General features: G+C 45.6%; 1 protein-coding gene across 1 annotated transcript; it reads left to right on the top strand.

Moving 5' to 3' along the window:
• Window positions 1-4,549: 4,549 nt before the first annotated feature.
• Window positions 4,550-17,236, top strand: OSGIN1 (oxidative stress induced growth inhibitor 1). Its single transcript, XM_056862614.1, has 5 exons — window positions 4,550-4,633; window positions 10,745-10,881; window positions 11,642-11,833; window positions 14,681-14,772; window positions 16,144-17,236. Exons 1-5 carry the CDS (start codon window positions 4,576-4,578, stop codon window positions 17,144-17,146), a joined length of 1,482 nt encoding a protein of 493 aa, XP_056718592.1. The 5' UTR covers window positions 4,550-4,575; the 3' UTR covers window positions 17,147-17,236.
• The last annotated feature ends 3,716 nt before the right edge of the window (window positions 17,237-20,952 follow it).

Here is a 20,952-nt window from a genome sequence, read left to right as displayed (position 1 = left end):
TTTTCTCCCAAGGAACTGATCTCTGTATTCTGGAGATGTGCTGTAATTCTGGGGGATCCCCCGAAATACAGTATATAACAAAACTATCCTAATATATACAATACAGTGAATTCTAGTGTATAGCTCCAAAGTAGCTTAATGTTCTCTTGTTTTAAATACAGGTCCAAGTTTCACCATGGTCCAAAGATTGGTACCACCGGGAAGATTCTCAGTGCTCCAGCACTTTGGAACTATACACTAGAATTCACTGTATTGTATATATTAGGATAGTTTTGTTATTTAGGTTGTTGACATTTATTGTCAGAGTATTTGTTTGTATATTGTTGTAGCATTTAACAGAATTTTTGCACCTTGTTATACTCAATTGGTTCTCTGCTGATTTCCAAACCTCCAGGTACTAGCTGGAGATCTCCTGCTATTGCAACTGATCTCCAGCCGATAGAGACCAGTTCCCCTGGAGAAAATGGCTGCTTTGGCAATTGGACTGTATGGCACTGAAGTCCTTCCCCCTCCCCAAACCCCGCCCTTCTCAGGCTCCGCCCAAAAAACCTCCATCCGGTGGCGAAGAGGGACCTGGCAATCCTACCAGTGGCGGACTGGCCAGGGTGTCAGCTTGCCCGATGGCAAGTGGGCCCCCTTAAACATTAGACGATATGTTAAAAATGCTAATGGCCTTTCAGCAGCTTGAAAATATAATAGAAGCTCCAATATTATTACTGTATGCAACTAAAATTTACGATGTATTACTATCTTAATAAAAATGGCTAACATATAACAAAGAAAATAGATGCTTATATTGTTCATACCTTTGAGTCTCCCAACACTTGTAATCCATCACCCTTTGTACTTGGCTTTAGTGACTACAGGCGTATTTTTAATTGTACCTTTTTTCCACTTATGCGTTTTTTGAAAATTTTATTTCTTATAAAAATTACATGATAGCCTTATAGTTGTGGGTGGGGGCCCCCTTTGTCTCCTGGCAACCAATGTTTTTAGACCCAGTCCAGCACTGCATTTACCTGAAGGAGCAAAGGCTGATTTTTAAAAAATAATAATTTAATTTGCTTCATTTATACCCACTAGGGACGCCAGCCTCTAGGTAGGATCGGGGGATCCCCCAGAATTACAGTACATCTCCAGAATACAGAGATCAGTTCCTTGGGAGAAAACAGACACTTTTATGTTATGGGTTTCTGTTAAAAGCCATGTGGGGAGCCGAAGATGTGAGAGCCTGTGTGCTGTAGTGGTTAAGAGAGGCGGACTCTAATCTGGAGAAATATAGTATACCTATATTTTACAAACTGTATGGCATACCAAACAGAAATATAGTCTAAATGCTGTCACCACAACATGGTAATTTATACTGCCCTGTCTGATCCACCCCAGTCTAGAGTGTCAGTATAGTGATGACCTCCAACCAGCGTAGCCCATCCTGCATGTGTCACTGGTTTGGGCTTTCATCCTCCTTTAGCAGCTGCATTTTAGTATCAAGAGTGCTTGAATTATATGTACATGTGACATTGGGCCTAATTTTGTGCATCTCATTTTCAGAATTCTAATTTTAATAACGAATGTTGCTCGCCTGTCACTCTTAGGAATATGAACTGAACTAGGAAACGACCCTGGAGAATTCTGTATTGAATCCCAGCCATTGTGTATTTTACTTTTATTGTCTTATGATATTCTATAGTTTTATTAATTTTAATCATTTTCTTAAATTCAATGTAGAAGTAGTTCAAAGGTACTGACTTTTTAATAATGCAGTTAGGATACCTTTTGGCTCTTCTTCTGTCCCAGATCCTTTCTAATAATGTTAACTATCTTTTTTACAAACTCCTGAAGTTGTCCCCCCCCCCCCCCAGATTTCTAATGTAAGCACGGAGATATCCTTTCATTGTTCGGGCTTTCACTCTGTGCTGTAGTCCCCTCCTCCTTAATTCTGGTTTAATGAGGAACATTTCCAAAATTAATTCTGTAATTGGATTGTTTGTAGTTCTCTGCCACTTTCAGTAATTTTCAGTTCACTTTATATTTCCCCGCATGTTGTGGATGCTCACATGTGCATGATAGGTATAAGTAGCACTGCTGTAATTGTGTATGCCATTGTATGATGGCTTAATTTCTATTTAGTGTGGTATCTTACTGATGTATAAATGCACTCTGGCATGTTTGTAAAGTGCCACACGGGCCCTTTTATGCAGGGATCTTTCCCCGCAGTAACCCCCTCCAATTGCTTCAGGGCTTCCTTTTGATTATGCATGCCTGTGCGTTTTCCCCACATTTCCCAGATTTTGGCTAAAACAGCATCTGGAAGACATGGGCAAAATGTGCGGGCAGAGCGCGGCGACTTTTAACGGGTGGAAAAGGCATGCATAATCAAAAGGAAGCCCCGAAGCAGTCAGCGGGGGTGATGGTGCATCAATATTGCTTGTTTCTAGAGTTCATCAGTGGAGAAAGAGGGGGGCTGCACCAAGGCAAAAACGAAGGCGAAGAAACAATTGGTGCAAGGGAAATGATATTTTAATAAGTTTCTTCGCCTTCATTTTTATCCATGGGCACATGGACAATAGGGTGGGGAAGGTGCTTATCTATTACACTTGTTCCTGTTGATCTTCCACGAACAGTGTCAACAATTATCTGCTGCCACACTGGTCCAGGGACACCCAGTGATCTTCACAGCTAAGTGGGGATTTGAATCTCCCAGGTCCGAATCAACCCCTCAGCTCAGCTGGTGTTGTTAGAAAGTTGTGTGTGTGTGTGTGCAAAGTGCCGTCAAGTTGCAGCCAACTTACGACAACCCAGTAGAGTTTTCAAGGCAAGAGACTAACAGAGGTGGTTTGCCATTGCCTTCGTCTGCATAGTGACTCTGGCATTCCTTGGTGGTCTCCCATCCAAGTACTAACCAGGGCTGACCCTGCTTAGTTTCTGAGATCTGACAAGATCTGGCTAGCCTGGCCCATCCAGGTCAGGGCTAGAAAGTTGTAGGCAGCTGCCAAGGCATAGCACTTTGTACAAAGTTCACAAATCAACATGGGGCAGAGGAGAATTCCTCGTATTTGTTTGTTCTGGAAGTAAGGCCAGGGGATTTGAAACGCCAATATCCTGGGAGCAACTTGGGTGAAGAGAACATTTGGAAACGTCCTTAGTATACCCCTAGGTGGTGGCGTCTGATTCTGGCTCAGAAGCAGATTAGGGTAACAGAATGACATTGTGCAAGCTGGTATTGTGAAGAAGACTTGCCAAGAGAATGGGGAAATCTTGCTGGGTGTTTGCCAGAGCTCACTTGCCACTCAGTGAACTCTGCAGAAATGCCCAATCTCACCAGTCATGCATACATTAAGAACCTCACAAGGGAAGAGTTATTTTCCCCCGTCCCCCAGGCATTGAAGTTCTAACATGTTTTAATTTCAAGAACTGTGAAAAGCAGGAGCCCTCTTAAGTTGCTGAAGATAAGTTAGGGTTGGGGCTGTGGTTTGGTGGTAAAGCATCTGCTTAGCATGCAGAAGGTCCTAGATTCCATCCCTGGCATTTCCCATTAAAGGATCAGGTACTGTGGAAAGATCTGAGACTCTTGAGAGCTACTGCCAGTGAGAGCAGGCAAGACTGACCTTGACTCAAATAGAAGGCACCTTCATGATACCATGAAGTTTAGTTCCTTTTGGAAGATTCGCACATGTCCAGACAACACTTGATGGGTTGCATTATTTCCCATCATGCTATGCAGCTTCCATTTAGTGGTTTGAATTCTGTGTAAGAGAATGTGCCGAGGGCATCTGCCTTTGCCCTTTCTTCTTGCAGCTGCTGTATACCAAAAAATTATTTTATGGACTTCATTGATTGTTCCCCTTTCTCACTGTGACTATGAGGCTCAAGGTGGATGACGCCATTTAAATTGATGCCGTGGGAAAAGAAAGGACAACAATGGATTAAAAGCAGTGGGCAAGCAATGCCATAAAAGCAGCATTACAAATTAGTAAATGCATTAGAAAGTGGAATAACATGTACAATGAAGCCAGATTGCAAAACTGTGGAAGAGTGTAACGCAATGAATAATGTAATAAAAAACTGCTTAAAATTTGAGACAATTTACAAGCCCTGCTGCCTTTATAAAAACGCCTTTCTGAACAACTCTGCTTTACACAGTCTACAGAATGATACATGCAACGGAGCTGAAAAAGGAAACAAACAACCACTCTTCTGTGGATTTTGTTTTTGAATAGTCAAATAGTCACTGAATCTTTCCCAAATGCTGGATCCGGAACCTTTAGCTAACATGCAATGGTGTTTACTGTCTGACAGCCGATGGTTGGGATGCAATAGCATTTAATCCTTGTCAGTTTATGATATAGACCTGCCCTCATCTCTCTGTGTGTAAAATGTTGGAGTGGTGCATTCTTCCAGTCTTATAAACATTTGTAAACCTTCTAGCTTTATGATGTTCGGCAGGTGTCTCTGGTCGTAGGCTTGGAGAGGTTGACGAGAACATTCTGGAGATATAATGCATGTTTGTTTGGCCTTATCATTACAGGTGGACTCGGGGTCTCCTGGAAGTCTGCGGGCAGAAAGAAAGGCACTATGCTACACACTCATTTGGATCAGAACAGCGCCAAGCCTGTTCCTGTGGTGATCATAGGTAAGTATGTTCTGGGGTAATCTACAGTCATCCATGGTTATCTCAGGAAGCCACCTTGCTCTTGTTAACCACAGGCTGCTATTCAAGTAGAGATGACTTACAGCAAGAAGTGTCCTTAGAATCCCCTCTCTTTCAGCGCCTTTTTGGAGGGAGTGCAGTTTTGTTGATTGGGAGCGAATGGGGCCTGCAGTTCTTGGATGTTGCAGGAATTGGCTTTCATGTGGCACCAGGACCCGCAACTCTAAGGGGATGTGGTTGATAGGGAAGTGGAATTATGTAGGAGAGCAGGCATGCCTAGAGTTGTGGGCGAACTTGTTGGGTACTGGGGGCTTGAGCCCCAGATGGTGGATATGGAAGAACCCTTTCCGAGCAAAGTGATGGTCATCCATGTAAGGGAGATCTTGACCACATATTAGAGGCAGACAGGTGATAAAATGGTTGTCTGTATCCTACCAAATCTCTTGCTTGCCAGATGGTCATGCAGTTTCTCTGGCCTTTAATGCATGGCTGTTTCCCTCGCCGTCACCCCTCCGACGACTTCGGGTCTTTGTTTTGATTATGCATGCCATTTCTGACCATCGGATGTTGCCTTGCTCTCCCCCTGCGTTTCCCCAAATTTTGCCCACGTTTTCAAATTCATGATAAAACAGATCCCTGAAAACGCGGGCAAAATGCACGGAAACGATTGGGGAGAGCAAGGCGACCCCTGACGGTGGGAAACGGCATGCATAATCAAAACGAAGATATGAAGTTATCAGAGGGGTGACGGCAAGGGAAACAGCCATGCATAAAAGGCCTCTGTCTCCTACCTCTGCTCTGGAGTATTTTACCAACTTCTAGCTGATGTAGCATAGGTTACAATTGTTGCTTATACTTTCCAGGTTGCCAATCCCAAACACAAATTTCTGGCTACTTGCTCCTGCCTGCAACAGGCTAGTTGCCTGCTCCCCCATTTTGCTTTCTTAAAAGGCTCTTCCCAGCCCTCCTTCCAGAGTGTGAACTATTTGCTAGATTGTCCTGGCTGCACGGAGGAAGGTTACATAATCAACACTTTGCAGGTTTACCTTCTGATGGCATAGAAACAACTTGTTTTTGGCCACCAGCCTCGTTGGACTATGAGTCAACATGACCAGAAGATTTTCACCTTAATCTCTCTGAACACATTGGATGGTGGATTAATAAATTCATGATACCAAGTAAACCCCACTGCATCTAAGCAGAGGAGTCAAGGGGTTGAGTTGCTGCTGGGTGAGATAGAACCAGAGGCTTTGGCTAAATACCTAAGAACACGTTCCTGCAATTAAGCCCTCTGAAATACATAAGAAGCAGAGCTTGTTAGAAGCAAATGGACTCCAAAAGCAAGCAGCACCTCAGTTTGTCCTGCTTCAGATCCCCTCAAATCAACAGTGCAGACCTTCTCTGCTAATCTACTTGCTTCTGGCCCAGTTTATATATATAAAAAAAAACTAAGAATACTAAAAAGGCAAAAAAGTATCCACTAAAAACCATAAAGTAAAACAGCAGGATCGCCTATAGCAAGAGGCAGAAGATCAAGCTGAACATTTGTTTGTGTTTTGCTGTCAGGTCACAGTTATGGCGACCCTATAGGGTTTTCAAAGCAAGAGGCATTCAGAGGTGGTTTGCCATTGCCTGCCTCCATGTCATTCCACTGGTATTCCTTGGAGGTCCTCCATCCAAATTCTTTCCACTGAGTGCTTTACACACAAGGGTTTAGAGTAGGTGATCAAAGATTCTGGGGCCAGGTTGATCCAGCTGGGGTTATGTGGCAGGAGACGTTCCTGCAGATATGCTGATCCTGGGCCATCAGGACTCTTCTTGCATTATGTTTGTTCTCGGCGCCAGCGGAGTTTACTGTTGCTTTTGCTAGTTAGCGGTAAAAGGCCAAAGTACTTTTGTTTCAGCTAGTCGGCAAGTGTGGTCATATGGGAGGCCTGCCTGGAATGGATCCTGCCCACGCTGATCTCCCTGAGAGCAAAGTAGGCCGTAACGGGACAGGCCCATCTGCTTGCTGTTGTGGGTGGGTGTTAGTTGGGGGGGGGGGGATGCCAGACAGCCAACTGGGGAAATATTGTCATTTTACTTCCAGTGATCTGACCCCAGTTGGATATTGTGTTGTTAAATGGTGGCTGTCACTACCAGTGGACATAGAGATGGCCAAACGCATGGATGGCTTTAAAAGGTGATTAGACAGATTCATGGAAGAGAGGTCCGTCAGCGGCTACAAGCGTGCATGGAATGTAAAACAAGAATTCCTCAATGTACATATAAAGAGAAATCAAGCACACATAGTAAACACATTCAGTGTGTTTACTATGTGTAAACTATAGTAAACACATTCAGTGTAATTTGTGAACTGGGGCCTCCGATTGTACGTGTGCATTTTAGCACTGCCCCTCTAAGGGTGATCCAAGGCAACTTCAGAGGCAGCATCAAAGGAGAGGGGAAAATCTCTCCTGCCAAGGCCCAGACAGGCTCTAATTTACAACCTTGGCAGCAGCTTGTTTTGTGGTGAGCAGATGTTGCAACCGGCAGCCTGTAAGCTGTGCCGCACCGCTCTTCCTTGTTCTCATCAGCTGCGAAGTCCTTTTGCCTGTTTTGCATCAGGGCTGCATCCTTGGGATTGAAATTGTGACCGGTGCAGGCTTGGGGTCCTTGGCTTATATTCCAAGCACTCAGGAGTTGTCAGTTGGGGTGGTGGAGCCATGTGAAGTGTTTCTGTCTGGACCTTTTGTAGATCAATGCATAGGCAAGGAATGTGTGTTTTCTGTGTATGGCTGCTTTGTGCCACCTAGTCGCATGTGGGGAGCCAGTGAATTAACGACCTCCCAAACATCCCATCGTTAACAGCCATGTTCAGGTCTTGCAAACTGAAGGCCAGGGCTTCCTTTATTGAATAAATCCATCTCAGGTTGGGTCTTCTTCTTTTTCTACTACTTTCCTAGCATTACTGCCTTTTCCAGTGAATTTTGCCTTCTGATGATGTCACCAAAGTTCAATAGCCACAGTTTAGTCACTTTAACTTCTAGGGAGAATTCAGGCTTGATTTAATCAAGACCTCACTTATTTAAAATATCCTTTCCCTAGATTTTACAGCCACTGGCTATTCATCTACCATTTCACACTTTAAAAAAAAAGGCGGGGGAATGAGGATTAATGATGAACCCGGCTTGCTGGGAATGAGGGCAGGATATAAATGTAAATAACAAATAAATAATTTTTTTTTCTTGACACTATAAAGAGAAAAGTTGCCACATCTCTCACGCAATTCACCGATCTACTTGACAGCAGATAACGCAGTATCCGCTTCTCAGAAACTGTCATTAGCTGCTTTATTCAGGGAGTGATATATTTGTTTCGTGCAGTATTATTTTGTGAACATCTTAAAACAATGTGGGCCAGGGAGTCTACTTGATCTGGACAAAACAGGCATTTTCATTCTTCTGCGATAATTTTATTGTATCTCCCTTGCATTTCGGCTGAGTGTAAGGCATTACACCTTGCCAATAAGAAAGCTCATCTAAATTTATGGGTTTCTAACCAGCAGAAATAGCCTGGCAAGGAAAAAAGTTTTGTTAAAGGTTATCTGGAAGAAATTAGGTGAACATTTACAGTTTGCGTCCTTAAACATTTATTTGTCTTTTTGGCGATCCACAGAACCCATAAAACTCTTCTCCAACATGAGAACAAGAGAGGGCCTTAACTATAGCCCAGAGGGCACCTTTGCTCCCTGCTGGGTTTTACAACCCGGTGATTGTGCAAACTGGCATGCGGCTGCTGATAGGACAGGAAGTTGCTGTGTCACCCTGACCTGCTTCCCTGCATTATTCAGCTGTTAGCTTTGACACATTATAATGAGCGATGGAAGACGGAGATGCAGCAAGTGACAGCTGGGCCTGGATGGGGAGGCTGTAAAATATTTATCTGGCCAAGAGAGGGATGATGTGACTGAACTTCATGGAAGCTTGCCTGAATTGGAGATTGGGCTTCTTGGACCAGGCTTGGCACGTTGGGGTCAAAAGCAGAAAATGCAATCTCTGCATTGTGGCTCTCGTGGCTAATAAGAACAGATGGCTTTATCCACACAGCGACGGTTTTCTGTGTTGCCGTCACTGCCGTTGGGAATGCAGAGGCCTTTGCGGTGGCTACAGAGTGTCCACATGATTGGTTGAGCAGTGAAAGATGGTGAGGGGTCTGGAGACCAAGTCCTATGAGGAAAGGTTAAAGGAGCTGGGTATGTTTAGCATGAGGAGGAGAAGACTAAGAGATGATATGATAACCATCTTCGAGTACTTGAAGGGCTGTCATATAGAGGATGGCGCTGAGCTGTTTTCTGTTTCCCCAGAAGGTCGGACCTGAACCAACTGGTTGAAATTAGATCAAAAACGTTTCTGTCTAAACATTAGGAAGAACTTTCTAGCAGTTAGAGTGGTTCCTCAGTGGAACAGGCTTCCTCGGGAGGTGGTAAGCTCTCCTTCCCTGGATGTTTTTAAGAAGAGGTTAGATGGCCATCTGTCAGCAATGCTGATTCTATGACCTTAGGCAGATCATGAGAGAGAGGGCAACTTGGCCATCTTCTGGGCATGGAGTAGGGGTCGCTTGGGTGTGTGTGGGGGAGGTAGTTGTGAATTTCCTGCATTGTGCAGGGGGTTGGATTAGATGACCCTGGTGGTCCCTTCCAACTCTATGATTCTGTGAAGCTGAGAAAGATTGGCTTTCCTGTGGTCATCTAGTGGCACAGGCGACATTTGCACTGGGGTCCACATATGAACAGCCCTGCTGGATCAGATCAGTGGTCCATCTAGTCCAGCATCCTGTTTTAACACAGTGGCCAACCAGTTACTCTAGAGAGCCAACAACAGGGTGTAGAGGCCAAGGCCTTCCCATGATATTGCCTTCTGGCAGTGGAATTCAGAGACTGATTGCCTCTGATCATGAAGGTTCCCTTTAGTCACCGTGGCTAGTAGCTACTGACGGACTTGTCCATGGATCTATCTAATCCCCTTTAAAGCAGTCTATGCCGGCGGCCATCACTACATCCTCTGGCAATGAATTCCACTTTTTAGTCAATGAAGAAAGCTGATAGGAAGAAAGTAGATTCCTTTGAAATGTGGTGTTGGAGGAGGGTGTTATGGATACTGTGGACTGCCAAAAAGGCAAATCAGTAGGTTATAGATCAATTCAAGCCTGGACTGACCCTAGAAGTTAAAATGACTAAACTGAGGCTTTGGTCACATATGAGAAGACCAGAGTCACTGGAGAAGACAATCATGCTAGGAAAAGTTGAAGTCAGTAAAAGAGGAAGACCCAACAAGAAATGGATTGACTCTATAAAGGAAGCAGCAGCCCTCAGTTTGCGAGACTTGAGCAAGGCTGTTAAGAATAGGATGTTTTGGAGGACGATGATTTATAGGGTCGCCATGAGTCGGAAACGACTTGAGGGCACTTAACACACACAATTACTCATTGTTAAGGTTGCCAGCTCTGGGTTGAAAAATACCTGGAGATTTTGGGAGCGGAGCCTGAGGAGGGTGGGGTTTGGAGAGGGGAGGGACTTCAATGCCATAGAGTCCAATTGTCAAAGTGGCCATTTTCTCCGGGGGAACTGACCTCTGTCTTCTGGAGATCAGTTGGAATAGCGGGAGAGCTCCAGCCACCACCTGGGGGTTGGCAACCTTACTCATTGTGTAAAGATGTATTTCCTTTTGTCCTCCTGGTGAATGGCTCAGACCCTTAGCTGCTACGCCAGTTCTATGCCACAGTTTGATCTTTCCAAACAATGGATACTTTGCTACTCCCTGTTCTTGGCTTTGCATGTTGGTATATCTGATTTGACTAGGAGAAGGAAGGGCTGTGGCTGACTGGTGGAGCACCGGCCTTGCATGCAGAAGGTTCCAGGTTCAATCCCTTAAAAGGATTGGGTAGGTAAGACCCTGGAGAGCTGCTGTCAACCGAGTATGCTCTTGATAGACCAAAGTTGGCTCAGTCATTCTAAGGCAGGAATGGAAGTTGAGCCCCCATCTCTGGATAAAGCCTTCTGTTAGGCTGATGCTTCTAATCTTACTGATGACTCCTTCCAATTTCTCTTTTCAGGAAACGGCCCCTCAGGCATCTGCCTATCATACCTACTCTCTGGCTACATCCCTTATGTCCGAAGGGGCTCTGTTCATCCCAACCCCATTTTACAAAGGAAACTGGAAGAAACACCTGAAATCCCCATCTTTGACCAGGTTGGTATAACATGGGTTCAAGACAGATGTCATAAGGGATGGCAGGATGTCCTCATGGATTGGTCCTTCTGTAGTTCTAAAGTAAAGGGTCTATTGACAGAAGACTCTGTGGCCAGAGCATTATCCACCTTTCCCTTCTGGGTTCAGGGACAGGCTGTGTTGGCTGCCCTCCCCGTTAGATTGTAGGATGTAGCTACAGCTTTGCCTCAATCATTAATTAGTCACAGGAAGGGAACATATGTACAGTTATGTCCATGTATAGGCCAGTGTGCTCACTCTCCTTCCTCATGCATTCAGTCACTGCGTGGGTAGGGTTGTCTGTACCATGCTACTGAGTTGTGTAATTGGGGTCTGAGGAGCCACATGGATTTAAAATAGGATAGGTGCAGGGATCCACATATTGAGCTGATATGGACCGGATCGGAGCCCCATAGCACAAAGTGGTAGTCAAAGCTCTGCTGACGACCTGTTTTCAGTCCTGACTGTTGACTCAGCCTCCATCCTTCTGAGGTTGGTAAAACGAGTACCTGGCTTGCTGGGGGTCAAGTGTAGACGACTGGGGAAGGCACTGGCAAACCACCCCATAAACATAGTCTGCCTAGTAAACCCCATGACATCAACCCATGGGTCAGTATTGACCCGGTGCTTGCACAGGGGACAACTTTTACCTTTATGGACCAGATAAGCTCCAATAGCTTTTTTTAAAAAAATGTCAATCCAAAGTCGGTGATAAGTTTGGCTTCTTGTCTTCCATCTTCAGGATATCAAGTACCTGTCTGAAGGTTTGGAAGGGAGATCGTCCAGCCCAGTTGCTCTTCTCTTCGATGCTCTACTTCGCCCAGATACTGACTTTGGTGGGTCAGCAGATTCCGTTCTCACGTGGTGGCACCAGCCTGACAAAGCTGTTCCTCACCTTGTTCTTGGCAAAAACCTTCCTGGAGGAGCTTGGCATGTAAGTTAGGGTTGCCAGGTCCCTCTTTGCCACTGGCGGGCGGTTTTTGGGGCGGAGCCTAAGGAGGGTGCATACTTGCTTCGCATTTCTTAGGAGCCCCTTTTGTGTTTGCTCTGCCCCGCCTCAAAGAATCCCCTCAAGGAAGCATGCGGAATTACAGCCATGCGTTAGTTATGCAAACGGCGGTTGCTAATGGAAGGAATGAAGGAGCAGGCGAGTGGGGTGGTGGTGGTGGAATTTTTCCTTTTGCGTCAGGGCCGTGAATAGGCATTTTAAAGGTCGCATTTTAAAAAAAAGCTTTGAGCGAGCATCAAAATTAACCCTACATAAATGGCCCCTGAGTATTGTTGCTAAATCATTTTGGCCATCTGCCTGTGACCGTGATGAGTCCCCCTCACCTTTAGGAAATATTTAATATTATATTGGGTGTGAAATTAGACAACCATCTTTTAATCTGATTGCATATGTTTTTTAATTCTGTGTTTTAACTGATGTTTTAATATTGTATTATATATACTAACCATTCGAAAGCCACCCTGAGGCCGACCTGGTTGGGATAGGATGAGGTATACATTGAATAAAATACAATAAGCCAACCCAAATTAACTTTCCTGCTCATATAGGTAGGATAGGGGTGGGTTAGGGTTGCCAGGTCCCTCTTCGCCACTGTCGGGAGGTTTTTGGGGCGGAGCCTGAGAAGGGTGGGGTTTGGGGAGGGGAGGAACTTCAATGCCATAGAGTCCAATTCCCAAAGTGGCCGTTTTCTCCAGGTGAACTGATCTTTATCGGCTGGAAATCAGTTGTAACAGCAGGAAATCTCCAGCTAGTACCTGGAGGTTGGCAACCCTAGGGTGGGTTGTTACAGTCTTGCAAATGACGTCAGAATCCAGACACTTCTGGTTCTGACTGAGGCAGCGCAGTGCACATTCCGGAGGCCGTGACACTTGTGAACGCGGTTGTGCAGTGTAGCAGCATGTATCTCCGCAAGGCCAGAGCTCTCTGCCAAGGCAAAGTTAAATGCATTCTGCTCTGCCAGCCTGAAGCGTGTGTGCATGCGTGCACGCTCTGTTTGTTGATAGCGTGCGGATCTCGTTCCCATGGCTTTGCTTATTTATGGCCGGCCAGCGAACGACAATTTGGGCCCCGTCAATCCTGTCAACGTTCACGTTTTATTTTTGGAAGGGCAGGCAACGGCTTGAGGTTTCCAATGTGCTCATGAGACTTGCTACAGTAGAGTGCCCCACCTCCCATTCCTTTTAGGGAGGACTCATATTTCTCGTCCCTCTTGCTTCAGCTCCCCAGAGCTCCTTCTCAGTTTCACTTCTCCCTAGTGTAAGTGGGGCGACCAGTTATTTTGATTTTTATACCCTTTTCTTTTTGCCTCACATAAAATACTTCCTGTCAGATGTACGTGTGTGACCAGTGTTTGTCAATAAATTGGCATTCCTCATAAGTGACGGCTATTGGCTCAGTTCAGACATAATGTGAAACCATGGTTAGCTTGCGAAACCAGGATTCAGCTCACGCTCAGTCACGCAAATCCCGGTTTGCCTCTGCAAACACTGGTTTTGCTTCCTTCTGTGTTGCCTGGGAGGGTGTTGCCAGAGAATAATCCAGGATTAAGGCAGACTAGGTTGTTTATGCATGGGTACTTTCACTCATGCATAAACAACCTTAATATGCATGGGTATTTTCACTCAGGTAGGAGCCCCGTGGCGCAGAGTGGTAAGCTGCAGTACTGCAGTCCAAGCTCTGCTCATGACTTGAGTTCAATCCCAACAGAAGTTGGTTTCAGGTAGCTGGCTCAAGGTTGACTCAGCCTTCCATCCTTCCAGGGTCAGTAAAATGAGTACCCAGCTTGCTGGGGGCAAGGGAAGATGACTGGGGAAGGCAATGGCATACCACCCCATAAACAAAGTCTGCCTAGTAAACGTCGGGACCTGATGTCACCCCATGGGTCAGGAATGACCCGGTGCTTGCACAGGGGACCTTTACTTTTTTTACTTTCACTCATGTTCACCCCTGGTCTGTCTCCGTTGTTCCTTGGAGTTATGCATGACTTTTCCATCCATTAGAGATGACCTCGTTGCCAGCCCTTGCAATGCCCGGGTCTTCCCATTCCTCTCTTAACCTGACTCTTCCATTTTCCCTGAGCAAAGCCCAGGTGAAGTCCCCATGCATAAGGCAAAGTGTGGGACACCCAAGCTTGGTTTCTCTCGCAGCCAATTACAAAGCAGCATGTCCAGAGGCGGGGATTGAAATGCTTCCTACTTCCTTGGAGCTCTTTCTGAGCAGAAGAAAATCTTTTTAAAACCAAGGCTTGGATTTCTCCCACCCCCACCCCCCACTTCCTTTCAGATTGCTCCATTTTTTATGTTGTTCTTAAAATGCTTTTTTATGTGGCGATTGGGTTGGGGGGTGGAATTTTCTCTCTCAGTAAGCGCTACAGGTAAGCCAATTACAAAGCAGCATTTAAAGGGGCGGGACTTGATTTCAGCTTGGAGATTGCTGGTGCATAGATTCCCAACAGGAAAGTGTGGGTCCAGCAAGCAACGACCGCAGGTAAAACTCCCACGCATAAATGACCTGACTGCAGTTAATAAACCAGCTTCAGATTGTTCAGGGCAGCAACAAGATCCTGGTTTCATGGACCAAAACAAACCATAGTTAGTGGCCTGTATTCAGTTAATCCCATTAACGGTAGTTGAATAAAACCACGGTTTTGCACAGTGTCTAAACTGAGCCACTGGATATATAGGTTCTGTATTGATCCTCAAAAGCAGACCAAAGGTTTTGACAAAACAATATAAAATATAAATATGGACTGACCCACCTTTCTCTTTTCAGTCTATTGAGGGGTCTATGTTCACCTTGAGCCGGGGAGACTGGATGGAGCTTCCTGGCCTTCAGTTCAAAGACTGGATGAGTAGGAAGAAAAGGTAAGATTTCCTTCAATTTTTACGGAACGATCCTTTCAAAATGAGGCGTTCAGATTGAAACCGTGAGGTAGCTCTAGTACAATGAAGTCCACCTTCTCTTTGAATATGGAAAGAACAAAACCCATACATAGATCATTCTTGTAGCATGTTGGAAATTTTAAACAACTGTATTTTGTGTGGCTGGTAAAACTCCAAGGAGGCTGGTAAAACTCCAAGGAGAGCCAGCATGGTGTAGCGGTTAAGAGCGGTGGATTCTAATCTGGTGAACTGGGTTGGTTTCCCCACTCCTACACATGAAGCCAACTGGGCGACCTTGGGTTGGTCAAGGTCTCTCCAAGCTCTCTCAGCCCCACCTACCTCACAAGGTTTCTGTTGCGGGGAGAGGAAGGGAAGGAGACTGTAAGCTGCTAAGATTCCCCTTAAAAGGTTGAGAAAATCGGCATATAAAAACCAACTCTTCTTCTTCTATTATGTAGTAAGAGGAAGAAATCTTTCCGATGTTGGCTTAGGATGGAAAGGGAAGGTGGTGTGGCTTCCTTCTGGCTAATGTTCCACACTTCCTGATAAGGATCTCCTTTGGGAAACAGCAATGCTAACAAACCCTTCTGGATAAAACAGATGATTAGAAAGAGGATGTTCCACCTCCATTCAGGATCATAGCCGCAGATAAGCTGGCTTGATCTCTCAAGATGTCGGTTTAGCGTGCAAGCCCAAACGCACCTTTATTCTGCTTCTAAACGTAATTACAGTAATCTTGTGGGAGGTTCTTGAAAAACTCAGTAACTGGATGTTCTTATGTGTGGGGCTGGCTTTTTATTTGCACTTTTGTATTTTACTGAAACTGGTTGCAGTCCGCTGCTAGAAGTACAGAATAGGTTGGATCCTACCAGTTTTTCCCACTGGCGAAAGAGGGGGGGGGAGCCTCTTTAGCTCTGTGCTGATCATGGGATCTGTGCTGGGAAACGTGGGACTGGCATGAACGAAAGTAATGTGAAATGAGGGATACAATGACAAAGCAGTTTGGATGAACTTGAGCAGAAAACCTGGTTGGATCCAACCCTGTGATCCAGTATTTCCCTTGGTCAGTTTCCATAGCAGAGGTGTCCTTTGAACACATGAAGCTGCCTTATACTGAATCAGACCCTTGATCCATCAAAGTCAGTATTGTCTACTCAGACTGGCAGCGGCCCTCCAGGGTCTCAGGCAGAGTGTGAGGTCTCTCACATCACCTGCTTGCCTAGTCCCTTTAATTGGAGATGCCGGGGATTGAACCTGGGACCGTCTGCATGCCAAGCAGATGCTCTACCACTGAGCCACAGCCCCTCCCCTTTGATTATCGAGACAGTACTGATAGTGATGTTCTCATTGCAGAGGCTTCAGAAACAACCGGGCAACAGCGGGAGACATCGTCCAGTACTACCAATACTACGTGGCCAACAAAGGCTTAAAGAATAATTTTCTCTGTGAAACGGTTGTGACATCAGTGAAAAGTCTCGGTGCGGTTGCCGACTACACCAATCACGATTCAAGAGACGGTGACTCTAGATGGGATCCTTCCGAGAAACCACAAGACAATGGCGAAGGTTTCAGAAGTCTCTTTCAAGTTGACGGGTTTGTGACAACCATCAATGGCACACAGCCTTTCTCAGTGTACGCTGAAAACGTGGTTTTAGCCACAGGGACATACGACAGTCCATCCTGGCTTGGGGTCCAAGGAGAAACCCTTCCTTTTGTCCACCACAAGCTCTCCGCCCTGGAAGACGCTGTGAGGAACAAGGAAATTGGCATGATGTCAGATCCAATTCTGATTGTGGGTGCTGGGCTAACAGCAGCAGATGCGGTCCTCTTTGCACACCACTGCAGCATTCCAGTGATCCATGCCTTCCGGCGGAGCGTCAGTGATCCGGCCCTGATCTTCAACCAGCTCCCCAAAACTATGTATCCCGAGTACCACAAAGTCCACCAGATGATGAAAGAACAGGTGGCTTCTGGCCCAGGACTCTACGAGAGTTACATCAGCCTTCCTGAACACCACATAGTGTCCTTCACGGAGGATAGGAAGTGCATCTTCCGGGATAAGAGCAGCCGCCAAAAAGTGTACAATGTTTCTATGGCTTTTGTTCTCATTGGCTCCAATCCCAACCTATCCTACCTGCCAAATAATGGCGTGGACTTGGCAGTAGACTGTGAACAGTCTGTCAGTTCCAAGAGGAACCCGATCGATGTAGACCCCTTCACTTACGAATCTGTTCACGAGAAGGGGCTCTATGCCATGGGACCGCTCGCTGGTGACAATTTTGTGCGCTTTGTACAAGGGGGTGCTCTGGCTATTGCCAACTCCTTGCTGAAGAAAGCCAACAAGAATCCTCCATAATGTTGAACGGAGCCCCATGTTCTCAAAGACCAATGTGTTCTCTGGAAAAGCAAGAGCATTGGATAGGTAGAAGCCATTTCAGCTAGGAAGTCTCGCTACCATAGCACACCCTGGGGTTGCCCCGAAGGTTGTGTCACCAACCCAAGATGGTTAAGTCAACAAGTTTGTGCGGGTTCTGCTGAATTTTTTTCCCTGGGAACCAGCGTGGTGTAGTGATTAAGAGCTGTGGACTCTGATCTGGTGAACTGGGTTCAGTTCCCCATTCTTACACATGAAGCCTGTAGGGTGACCTTGGGCCAGTCACAGTTCTCTCCGAACTCTCTCAGCCCCACCGACCTTACAAGGTATCTGTTGTGGGGAAGGGAAGGTGATTGTAAGCCGCTTTGAGACTCCTTAAAGGTAGATCAGCATTGTCAGCAATGCTGATTCTATGACCTTGGGCAGATCATGAGAGGGAGGGCACCTTGGCCATCTTCTGGGCATGAAGTATGGGTCACTGGGGGTGGGGGGGGGAAGTATTTTGGAATTTCCTGCATTGTGCAGGGGGTTGGACTAGATGATCCTGGTGGTCCTTCCAATTCTATGATTGTATGATAGAGAAAAGTTGGGGTATAAAAAACAACTCTTCTTCCCCTTATGTAAACTTGAAGGTGGTGCTATGAAGACCATGGCATACAGGATGGGAGACTGACTGCCTTCTGCTCTGTATGGAAGGGGTACAAGGTAGTAACTCTCCACTAACTGGCACGGTGTATTTTTTAAATAAAGTGAACGGCATATTTTGAGCCCTTGGAGTTTAAATCTGTAACAGATCTTCTCGGTGTGCAGCTCCCAAAGTCAACTGTCCTAATTGTGTTCTGAATTGCTACAAAATCAGATCATTGCCCAAGAAGTAACGTTGCGGAACAAAATTAAGCACATGGTTGCATCTGCTTTCCTGCCCAAAGTGACTTTTTTTTTTTTGAGTTGCAGGGAATCAGGAAGCAGGAGGGTAGGAACTGGTGAGCCGCTTTTTGGCCTAGTAGAATTTACTTACTCACACATGGAGGATAGGGGGTTGCATCAAAGCCAAAGGTTCTAGTGGCAACAAACATGTTCTTGTATCCTTAAGATGCATCTGTTGGGCTGATCTGTTGCTTAGAATTGAAGATGGTACAGCCCTGTGGAGATGGTACAGCCCTTGCTTTCCCCTTTTGTAGATGTGCAAAGAGCCAGCGTGGTATAGGGGTTAAGAGCGGTGGACTCTAATCTGGAGAACTGGATTTGATTCCCCACTCCTCCCCAGGAGCAGCAGACTAATCTGGTGAACTGGGTTGGATTCTCCACTCCTACACATGAAGCCAGCTGGGTGACTTTGGGCTAGTCACAGCTCTCTTAGAGCTCTCTCAGCCCCACCTACCTCACAAGGTGTCTGTTGTGGGGAGGGGAAGGAGATTGTAAGCCGGTTTTTTATTCTCCTTTAAAAAAGGTAGTTAAAGTTGGTATATAAAAAACAACTCTTCTTCTAATCTCTACATGAAGATGCAATAGCAGAAATCTCAGGAATTTTTTTTAATGGTGCAGATTTTAAAGCCATATAGTAAAGATCCCTCCATATGATTTATTTTGTTACTGTGCACTTTTTTCTAAGCTTTTATAGCTTTCTGAATAGCTTTTGTATACTAGTTATTTTTTTAAATAAAAGAATCTCTGTGTTCTATGGAGTTGTGTTTCTTTGATCCCAATCTATTCTCTTTGAAGATTCCGACATCCCAATTATTCATTACTGAGGTCACTATTTTCCAGGCACTCAGTGTCCTGACTGGGACGGTGTTTTCAACCTGCTTCTGTCCTGATGCACTCAAGTGACGCGAAGACGCATGTAGGGTTTGCAAACCTTTTATCAGCTACGATTTTAAAAAACCAAGTGACTTGTGTCCGTTGCCCCATTAGCACTCTGCAAAACTTACACTACTTGAATTCTTCCATATTTCTACTCGAAGCCAAATATCTTTGCACTTTGCAATGTCCTACAATTAAAAGGGGTCACTGGGTGTGTGTGTGTGTGGGGGGGTAATTGTGAATTTCCTGCATTGTGCAGGGGGTTGGACTAGATGACCCTGGTGGTACCTTCCAACTCGTTGATTCTATGATCTAAAAAAAAGTGATTTTTCTGGGGGGGGGGAATTCCTCTCCCCATAACAATGCTACACCTTATCATCTCTTGCTGTTCCAAGAACCCCACTGAGCTCTTCAGGCCGTACATTTCCACTATTACTGAGCTCTTCAGGCCGTACATTTCCACTATTACTGAGCTCTTCAGGCAGTACATTTCCATTATTGCATTTGACCGGCAGTCCAGCTGTCCTGGTTTAAAAAAAGATCAATCGATGGGCAGCCGTCCCTTGCCAAAAATAAATGCTTGTGCTCACTCCTGACCTCCTGCCTCAGCAAATGGGGCCAGGGCCTTGTGTGTCAGTTACATTAACAAGGGGGCTTGGAACGTGGGGCATTTATGGGTTTGATGCTTTCTGATTTGGTCTCTGCTGTACGAGCCCTCGGAGATAAACTTTGTGTCCTGTTCATACAGTACATTCCAGCCTGAGCTATCAAGTCACAGACGTGCAGAGAGCCTCCCATCTGCAGAAACAATCATATGCAGAGGTGAACAGCGCGAACAGCGAAAGCCTTATTTATTTATTGTTTACTCAAAGCATTTATTAACCTTTCTTCCTTATGGAACTCAAGGCAGCTTGCAACATAGATAAAACACATAGAATAAAATGCATTAAAAACCTAAAACCCAAAATTTAAAATCACAGCCCAAGACAGCTAGTCAATTTAACTAAACACAGTCCCAAATAAAACCATCTTCAACTGCCTGCGTGGTGTAGTGGTTAAGAGCTGTGGTTTGGAGCAGTGGATTCTAATCTGGAGAACCAGGTTTGATTCCCCACTCCTTCACATGAGCGGTGGAGGCTAATCTGGTGAACTGGATTGGTTTCCCCACTCACACACGTGAAGCCAGCTGGGTGACCTTGGGCTAGTCACTGTTCTCTAAGAGCTCTCTCAGCCGCACCTACCTCCCAGAGTGTCTGTTGTGGGGAAGGGAAGGGAAGGTGATTGTAAGCCGGTTTGAGTCTCCCTTAAGTGGTAGAGAAAGTCAGCATATAAAAACCAACTCTTCTGCCTCCTGAGGATCAAAAGTGAGGGGAGGAGGTCATTCCATAATTGTGGGGCTGGCACTGAGAAGTCCCTCTCTTATGTGCCCAGCAAATGAACTTCTTTGATTGATGGGACAGTCAGGATGGCCTCTCCCTGTGATCTGAATTCTCAGGCAGGAACACACAGGAGAAGAAGGTCCTTCAGATATCCCAGTTGTTGGGCTTCATAGATCAAAACCAACACCTTGATCTGGGCTCTCGGGTGGATGGTTAGCTTGTGTAATTATATGAATATTTTAATAGCATTCGCTGTATTAATAAATCTGAATCTCAGCTTGTGTAATTGTTGTAATATCAGGGACACATGGTCCAAATAGCTGGTCCCAACCAGCAATCTAGCTGCAGCAGCATTCTGCTGGAGCTGCAGCTTTCAAACACTCTTCAAGGGCAGCCTTCTTGCTTCATGAAGAGGGTAAAAAAAACAGTACTGGGATACCTACTGTCCCCCTTTTGTATGGTTGCCAACCTCCAGGTACTAGCTGGAGATCTCCTGCTATTACAACTGATCTCCAGCTGATACAGATCAGCTCACCTGGAGAAAATGGCAGCCTTAGCCATTGGACTCTATGGCATTGAAGTCCCTCCCCTCCCCAAATCCCGCCC

The sequence above is a fragment of the Euleptes europaea genome, chromosome 17, assembly GCF_029931775.1.
Source record: "Euleptes europaea isolate rEulEur1 chromosome 17, rEulEur1.hap1, whole genome shotgun sequence".
Classification (NCBI taxonomy): domain Eukaryota; kingdom Metazoa; phylum Chordata; class Lepidosauria; order Squamata; family Sphaerodactylidae; genus Euleptes; species Euleptes europaea.
The sequence above is the reverse complement of the archived record's forward strand: the minus strand, read 5'-3'. Positions and strand labels throughout refer to the sequence as shown.